This window comes from Haliotis asinina, chromosome 3, assembly GCF_037392515.1.
Source record: "Haliotis asinina isolate JCU_RB_2024 chromosome 3, JCU_Hal_asi_v2, whole genome shotgun sequence".
Taxonomy (NCBI): domain Eukaryota; kingdom Metazoa; phylum Mollusca; class Gastropoda; order Lepetellida; family Haliotidae; genus Haliotis; species Haliotis asinina.
The window spans coordinates 16,479,287-16,488,562 of NC_090282.1; the positions used below are offsets into that span (position 1 = coordinate 16,479,287).

General features: G+C 40.9%; 1 protein-coding gene across 1 annotated transcript; it reads left to right on the plus strand.

Annotated features, from left to right (window-relative positions):
• Positions 1-466: 466 nt before the first annotated feature.
• Positions 467-9,007, plus strand: LOC137277004 (cadherin-related family member 1-like; the record flags this gene model as incomplete). The annotated part of the gene is made up of 12 exons (XM_067808663.1): positions 467-565; positions 1,738-1,746; positions 2,396-2,594; positions 3,285-3,461; positions 3,991-4,131; positions 4,724-4,849; positions 5,335-5,517; positions 5,930-6,132; positions 6,855-7,720; positions 8,192-8,233; positions 8,508-8,566; positions 8,967-9,007. Coding segments are annotated over 12 exons (2,145 nt in total), but the record flags the coding sequence as incomplete, so codon positions are not given.
• Between the last annotated feature and the right edge of the window lie 269 nt (positions 9,008-9,276).

The following is a 9,276-nucleotide window of genomic DNA, read 5'->3' on the forward strand; positions in this document are numbered from 1 at the left end:
CAGATCTACAGACAGGCAATAGGTAGGTGTCATGAACGCGCGCGCACGCAAACACAGAGACACGTGGCCAAGGTACAGCTGTGACGGTAGTCGTACAGTACAGTTATAACGGGTATGAGCTCTATAAAGTGGCCATTAGTAACACACAGTCTTCGTGCATTTAACAATAATATTTGTGTTGTTAACGTAAACTTTACATACACTGGTGTTGCTAAACAAATACAAGATAATCAGAAATTGAGCCAGGCCCGTTCACGAGAAAAGGTTGTGTAAATAACGACTGACGAACGAATAGACCCTCGCCTATGCTGACTTTATTACTATAATATTTCATGCTTGATACCTGTTCAGTGTTCCATAGTTAAATGACGTTAACGATATTCTAGCAACATTTACTCTTTATACTGGCCCAATGCTTGCTGATGCTAACGGCATGAGAGAGATAGATCTATGATCTCCTATTTCGAACAATGAACCTTCAGGAAGGATGACTTCATTTAGGCAGGTTCAGCAGATGCTCTTTGGCTGTGTGTTGTTTTGGATATGTGTTCAAGTTAGTGATGGGGTAAGTTCATTCTTTTCTATCACACAAAAGCAGAACCGACAAAGCCTATTCCACATTCATACTAAATTCCTGCAATTGTACATTCGTGACTATATCATGAGTGTATATACCGAACAGTAAAAGACACAACTTTCTTTCAAGCCTTCAAATAAATGGCATAAGCATGTACGCTTACTTTTATGAGGTTTCATTTATTTTTAAACTTGATTTTCTTTTGTTGTTCAATATATAGTACATTTGTTTCAACAGTATCGCCATTGTACGGTGTCGACAAATCGAGGGTGGACGACACAATCCACTGATTGTCACATAACAAAAAAGACATGTATCTAAACACTGATGCAAGGTGTATCTGTAAATTGATGTCTATGGAAACTGATAATCATGTCAGTCGATGTTATGTAAATCGATGTATTATGTGAACTGTTGTTAACTTGACACTTAGGCACATTGTCTCTTACGTAGATATCTGTTGACATACCTTGTCACAGTATGATGAATATTTAATAATTGATGCCACTGCAATAAATTTGTTTAATCGAATCTTTAGTTAAGGGGTGTTTACGACATCCCTCAGATATGCAGCTTCTGGCGTAAGTAAGTGAATACCGTTTGACAGATAGCTATCAGGTTATCAGGTTATCAGGTTGTCCACTTCCGGTCAAGGCTGCAATTGAAACGATCCAAAATAGTCATTGCAGGGTGATATGTTTTGAGTGATTGTCTACCACATTTGTTCTTCGGTTCAGTGTATTGCACAAAATGTTTTCTACCTTCTAATGTATCGTCAAATCTAATTTTTCGAGTGTATACTTTGTTATTAGTGTTAATGGAACATCTTCGGCACATACCACTGACTAACACAGAAGCAAAGAGCCACTGGGAGGAGATTGCACAGAACCTGAATACCCGATAGTCCCTTGAGTTTAAGGACACCCATGACATACTGGATACCTATCTTATAACGAACAGGGGAAAACACTTCGAAGTATAATTTGCTAGTTTCAAAATATTCGAGTTTCCTTCGGATCCCATATAAATCAACTTTCTCTGTTAGATATTTAAGTGTTGACATACTTTAATTGAAGGTTTATAAATGTTTAAAATTTAGATGTAAAAGAATTTTTCGGGTCACAATATGATGTCTTGCACATGAACAGCACTGGTCAAAGGCAGTAAGTGTATAATATACTGGACCAAAATAGTAAAGGGTATTTGTAAATTTTGAAATTATGAATAATGATTTATTTATTCATTGGGACACTGATGAAATATCAATCATTAAAATACCAATATCCCTAGAACTTATTTTGTCCAGTATATAAACATTAATATTATTGCTAAAGCAATGAAACCACGTAGTTGTTCTGTAATATTTCATACATTAAAGTATCAATTGAAACAAATTTATTTTCATGAATTTGCGCAGAAATAAAGAGTAACAGTGAACAACTTTCACACTTTCTACAGCGCCTACGATGTTAATTTTCTAAGTGGGTCGCTTCTACATCATTTTCTGGCATCTCGATCTAGTTGGATTGCCATAACATAACATACCTATGTAAATCCGGTTTTCAGCAACCAATGTTCGTCATAGGAGGCGACTAACTTGATCGGGTAGCCATGCTCGCTGACATAGCGACATGTATCCCTACTTCTTAGATCGATGCTCATAATGTCAGTCACTGGTCTGGGTGAGACTCGATGATTATTTACAGAAAGACGTGATATGGTTGGAAAATCGCAAAATATGGTGTTAAACAACAAACAAACAAACATAGCATAACCTTCATAAGTGATGATGCTTCTAAGATTTGCTTTTCACCATAGGCTACTACCCCGTCCCCTATAGTGATGACGGATTTCCAGGTGACCAACATCCACGAGGACAACCAGATTGAGGTGGACATTGCCACCGTTGGATGTTCCGACTCCCTCAGTGGGGACGGCACGTGTCCAGTCTGCAACATCAAGTCCATGTATCCCCAAGGTGGCCCGTTCCGTGTGTGGCGAAAGTACGGGAATCTAGGTGTGTCTCAAGCGTAAGGTCACTTATGTCATTTGACTTGTTCAACCACAGAGCTTGCATAATGTATAATGTTTGCTGTGCGTTTCAACTGTGTATTCCTGCATATATTACTTATATACTAAATTGCTCAGATGCGATGTTACCACTGGATACAGTGGCTGGTGATGTAATATGACATATGGATGAATGCGGCGATCTCGTTTACTGTAGTTATACATGACTTCTACATAATAGTGCCAGTGAGGGGTTGTCGAACAAGTCGAATAGTATGCTTATGTTTTTAGAGGTAGCCCATGACACAAGTAACATGCTATGGATACACATTGCAGAGTAGGATAACTAGCCCCTGTTTTAGTAGCCTAGCGGTAAGAGCGTTCGCATCCCCGCACCAGTCGCAAGACCCGCGGTTGATTCCGGACAAGAATACAAGGTGTGAAGCCCATTTCTGTGTCCTCCACCTTGATATTGCTTGAATCGTGACAAAAACGGCGTAAAACTTAAACTTATTTCCTCACCTTTGCGGCGTTAATTCTTTACGGGTTGAAATGTTTTTCAGCGTCACTGACGTAAGTAGTTTTTATCGAAAAACGCTAACAACAGTAGGTGCACGTAGATATGGAACTAGAGGAACATTTATCGATATGAACTGACAACCCGTGCTTTTAAGATACATTTGTTTATCTACTTCAGACTTCCACGTCTATTACGTTGGCGGGTACGCCACCGATGGCCTTGATTACAACGTGGCACGTACCTACAACATCACCATTGAGTGTACGTCAACTGACGAAGTGACAACCGTTACGAAGATACTGGAAGTTGATGTGCAGCCAAACCAGCCGCCCTTCGTATTTGACAGCCCTGGGGGTATGTTTAACACTAGAACACAAGACGATATGCTTGGAGCAAATATAATGAATAATATACACAAGAATATTATGACAGGTGATTGTATATGCATGTGAAAATGATGTCATCCGTGTCTTCTATGCATGTGTCCAAGATGCATTTAACACCTATGAGTACGATATGTGTCAAGAATGCAGACTGAGTTCATTGCTTTGCCCATGATAAGTGGTACAGTAGGAGGGCCTAGATTTTCGAACCTCTCTTAGCGCTAAGATAGTCGTAAGTGCCATACATACCATTAACTTACATCTATCGTAGTGCAAAAAGAGCTTCGAAATTCTAGACCATGCTCACTGCCACGCCGATGACATGTGGCAAAGATTCAGTCCCGAAATAATATGTCTACGACGTGAGTCCCAGATGAAGCTTGTTGACGATATATGCAGATGCCGTTCACTATTCCGCCGGCGACGTATGTTGATTTTTCCACATTAAAGATGTCCTTCATCTATTTGTGTTGTACCTTCATCACTGTTTCCGTCCTCAGTAACTCTGACATACGACGCTCAAGTTGATACGGGCGTGGGCTGGACTGTCTACGACATCAACGTGAGAGACAATGAGTCAGACCCCATCACGTACATCTGGAGCACCGAACCCGTGGTGGATTACTTCGACATCGGACAGAGTGAGTGCACAACTTACCGACATGGGTTACGCATCGTTGGCCTGGTGACAACGTCCTATACATATTTATGAGCTGGGCAAATAAAGGCAAAACAGAACAAAAACACGCCACACTTAAATCCCCTATGTTAAGCATTGTCGTTACAACCCCACTTACCAGTCACGGACAGATATACTGCTAATATATACAGATTTAATTTATCTCGCACATGAATGCCGTTTTCTGATTCGCTAAGCGCGCTTCTATTATATTCAGACATCAAGGGTACGTCAATCCTCGATTATTTACTTACCGCCGCCATATAGCTGGAATAATGCTACTTGCGACGTAAAACTAAACTCATCCACTCACTGTTATATTACCCATAGATGTCCTGTTACAGGTATAAGGTTACAGGATAATAGAGAGAGGTAAATGTTCATTTTCCTAACATTAATATGTACGTATGTTAAGTGTCTATTTTGCTTGCCATGTGATCAGCAGCCTGTTTTGGTGAAAGAATGCATAGACACAGTGCAAGACATTAACACGAAAAGAGGTTGCATGTGACTGCCTATTCATTCACTCACTCACTCACTCACTCTTCTGTCAGGTGACGGCATTATCAAAGTCGTGAAAGATCTCAGGACGGCCGTTGTGGATGTCGTGGCAATAAAGGTCAACGTCTCTGACGGGCATAACGTCGTTGGTCCATTCACCGTCACCGTTCAACTCACAAGTAAGTTCTTTGTGTATCTGTACATACATGCTTACTGATAATGCGAATTAGATAATGCTAGTTCGAAGGTATTTGTAGATTTACTCATGACTACGATGTCCATGCAGCAACAATAACATGTATATACAAACATGGACTAACAACTAGTCTCTGAAATGAACATATTTTACTGAAGAAAAGTTCATAGTGAAAATGAAATAATATAATGAAATGGCGCCCTGATGCTTTCATTATTAACAGAGCTAAGGAAATCTAGACTTGTCACATTTTCTGGGCTTGTGTGGGCTTTTTTTGGATATATTTGCTTCAAGGTTTGTATGACAGACTAATACAAGCAAAAAAAACGCCATATAGCATTTGTTTACAATACACTTATCATCTCAGATATAACATGATTTTGCATTTTGGTTTCTGAAGCACAGACATGTTGCAAATGCCTGATATGTATTTGTAAGTTGTCTGAGGTGTCAATATATTGTTTACAGATCTAAACGCCCGCCCTGTATTCACAAATCTTCCTACCAATGTGTCCGTGTATGAAGATCTGTCTGGGGGGTCTACTATCTACACGATTTCCTACGTGGATTATGACCTTTATGCGACCTTGACCCCTGTCTGCTCCGTCACGCCAGACAACGAAAACTACAAATTTGTCTATCTCACTGGGTGTGCGTATAATTTCCTTCATCATATTTCACAGCAAAAGCACATATGTCATGAGGCATAATCGTAATATCACATTTTAATGTTTATACCACACATACAATGTAGCATGAATTACATGATTACATTTGTAATATAGCATAGTGGGAGTATAATATTTGAAACATTCAGCATCATGGTAACACTACATGTATGATACAGCATGATGGCAAAACCACATGTGTGATACAGCACGATGCCAATAACACATGTATGATATTGTAGGGGGAGGGGGAGAGGGGTGTTGGTGCGTGTGTGGTGGGGTGTGTGGGCGTTGGAAGCTTTTGGGGTGGGGATGGGAGGTGCGAAGGGTAGGGAGGTTGGGCTTCGGGGTGGCTAACTCCTGTGTTACTGTCTGTGAAATGGTAATTCTTGCAGCTAAACGGATACAGCTGGCGTCGCTGACAACAGAAGGCAGCCTACTGGACTTCGAGACGACAACATACTACAACATCTCCTGCCTCATCAACGACGGCTACCTCGACTCTGTCGGCGGATATATAAACCTATTCGTACTAAATGTAAACGAGCCACCAGAATTCAACGATCGAGTTTACTACTGCATTATGAATGAAAATTATGTACGTATAAAGAGTCATTGATTATGGATGAGACAACCTTATTAATTCATAAGAAATTTCATATTTTAATCACCTGAATTAAGTTGATCAGTGTTTGGGTATCTGGTGATGATATCATTAACCTTAAGATCATGGCTTTTGGTGAGGCTGAAATTAGACTACATCTCTCGTTCTTTCATTGGAGAGCGTTATAGTTACCTCTCGGTTTACGTAAAATGTCTTGAACTAACGTGTTTAATGTCTTGAACTAATGTATTTGGTGATGCATACACCGATTGAAAAATCATATACAATTATACTTTTAAGAACTGGATTTGAACCGAAACGTACAACCATTACTGCGGAAACGCGTCACTGAAACACTCAGAAACTAATAGGGAGTGAGTGAGTTGGGTTTTACGCAACATTTGGCAATCTTTCAGCGTTATCACGAGGTGGGGGGACACCAAAACCGGGCTTCACACATTGTACCCATGTGGGGAATCGAACCCGGCAACACAGCGTGACGAGCGAACGCCTTAATATCTGGGCTACCATACCGCCCCCTGAAACAAATACGATACAGGTATGGAATAGACCACAATCGAATACCCCTGTCTTGTTTGTTTGCAATTTATCCCCATCGAACATTTGCTCTAAAGAGATGAAAATGTGAAAGAGACTTATCATGTTCCCAACATTTGAGATGCATCCACATAAAGTTGGGAATATTTCCTCTTCAGCAAAGTGTTGGTGCATGTGATCTGAGTGGACTGACAGTGTCGGATCCGGAAGGCGATACCATCATTGACTACAAGCTTTTACCTGGCAACAACAGCGAACGCTTCCAGTATGACAACGCAAAGAAACAACTGGCCTTTAATGTAGACTACGACGTAGATACGGCAGCAATGCCGACCAGCGTCCGTCTCACTCTAGCTGCCGTTGACGACCAGGCGGCGACAGGCACTGCACAGATCCAAATCAACGTTATAGACGTCAACGACAACACTCCATCTTTTGCCTCGAGTGTCAATGCCTTCACCGTTACACAAGGACAAGCTGTAGGGGCGATCGGAAGGATAACCGTTACAGATGCTGATCTTACGTCACCAAACAACGACGTTACATTCTCCGTGACTGGCGGCTCTTTCTCCAACTACATCTCCGTCCTTGGCAATGGACAGGTTATCTATGCCAACGAGTTCGACGCCTCGTATTCCGGTAGGAGTGAGTTGGTATATGTTGAAGCAAAAGATGGCGGTAGTCCTGTGAAGTCGACAACGGGCACGGTCATCGTCTCTTTTCAGACTACAACTACGACAACTACAACTACTACTACCACTTCTACTCCTACAACAACCCCGACCACAACAACCACAACACCTAAACCAGGGTTCTTTGATTACACTGAAAACATTGTGTTGTTTTGTTTCTTAATGTTTCTTCTGTTGTTTCTGGTGTTGGCGGCGCTCTATTTTCTCTACCGCTACTGCACCATGGGATCATGTTTTGGGGCACCTTCTGGGCCAGCCGGGGCAAGCAAGGGTACTTCATTCTGTCCATCGTTAAGCGAAGAAGGAGGATGTGATGACTGTTTCAGACCAAGGTAGGATGGATTGGTAATGGCCCTGAACCAATGAATATTTTAAAAGTATGACCGCAGTGTGTTTGTAACGTCTTACTCAGCTATTGTCAAACTGTTTGACATCTTAACGTAATTTGAACTGGACAAGCAAGTGATTGACACCAAAACTATTCAACTCCATACTGTGATGTGTATCAACCAGATATACGAGCCTATCCCGCATAACCTTCCCAGGCAATTCCGATAGTTGCCTTTTAGGGCTAGCAGTTCCGGTACAGATAATCCTGGCTTTGACGAAGTGGTGATTAAATATAGTGGATTGAAATATTTAACATTATATGCAGTCCAAGTTAAATTTCCAGTTTGTACTGTACCCAAACAGCAGCGTTATGTCTTTGCGCTACGTTTAAACCCAGTCATTCCGTCCACCGTGTGAACCTCAATCTGAGACGTGCAAATAGTGTTTATGCGCATTTTTTTTCATGTTTACAGCCAACCAAAGAGGGTCGAAAGACAGCCACGCATTGACTACCCGTATGTATTTCATTGCCGCCCATACATTTCAGTCTATTTCGTTAATGTGTCTATGTCACATCTATGTCTATGTCAAGTTAGGAGCCGGTCCTAATCTAGTGTGTGTCATTTCAGTATCAAAGCACTTGTAATGGGAGTTACGTCTGGTACAACAATTAAATAATAATAGATGACATTTTTGCATGACCCAGACAGGAGACTGGCTCGATATAAGCTAAGCTGTTTACTCCCATCACTTTAATAATACATACATTGTCCATGTGTTTTAATTCAGCATGCGCCATCAGCCAGCGCGCATTAACGGAGACTATAAGGACCCATTCTGGAAGTCTGGTGAGTGGATTAGGATCAGATATCATTTCTGGATTGGTAACTTATATTTTATTTTTGACTGCATAATGAGTGTGTATGGTTTAAGTCGCTTTTAGCAATAGCCCAGGAATACCGGGGCACACAAGAAATGGGCTTCACACGGTGTACTCAACACGGGTGTTGTGACAAGCAAAACGCCTTAACCACTAGGCTACCCCACACCCCAATTTGACTAAATTCACCTTGTAACTAAACGCGACAAGTCTGCTGTCTCTTCAGGCAATGAAGCTGTTCCCGCAGTAACTGGAATTATAATTACACTTTATTTTCTGCCAGTCTAAAGTTTATGTCCAGTATGTATTGAATTTTGTGTATGGCTGATAAGCAATAACATAATTTAACACGTGTATCTCTCCTTCAGATGACCAGTACGAGAATGGTGCCATTGCAAGCATATTCTGATCTGTTCTATGGCCAACACTGTCGATTGTATATCCTTATACCACATGTGTCAAAGCGATACACATGGATATGTATTATACAAAGTGACCGCGAATAAATAGGTCCTGATAATATCTTGAGTTTTTAATAAATCATAATTCCTTATATGGGGAATGGTTTGTTTGTGTGTTAAATCATTTAGTGTTCTGAACCAGCAAGAAGTCCACCCCCTTCACAAATTCTCACTTATCATCGCTTCGCTATAGTTATATCGAGTGATAAATAAATTG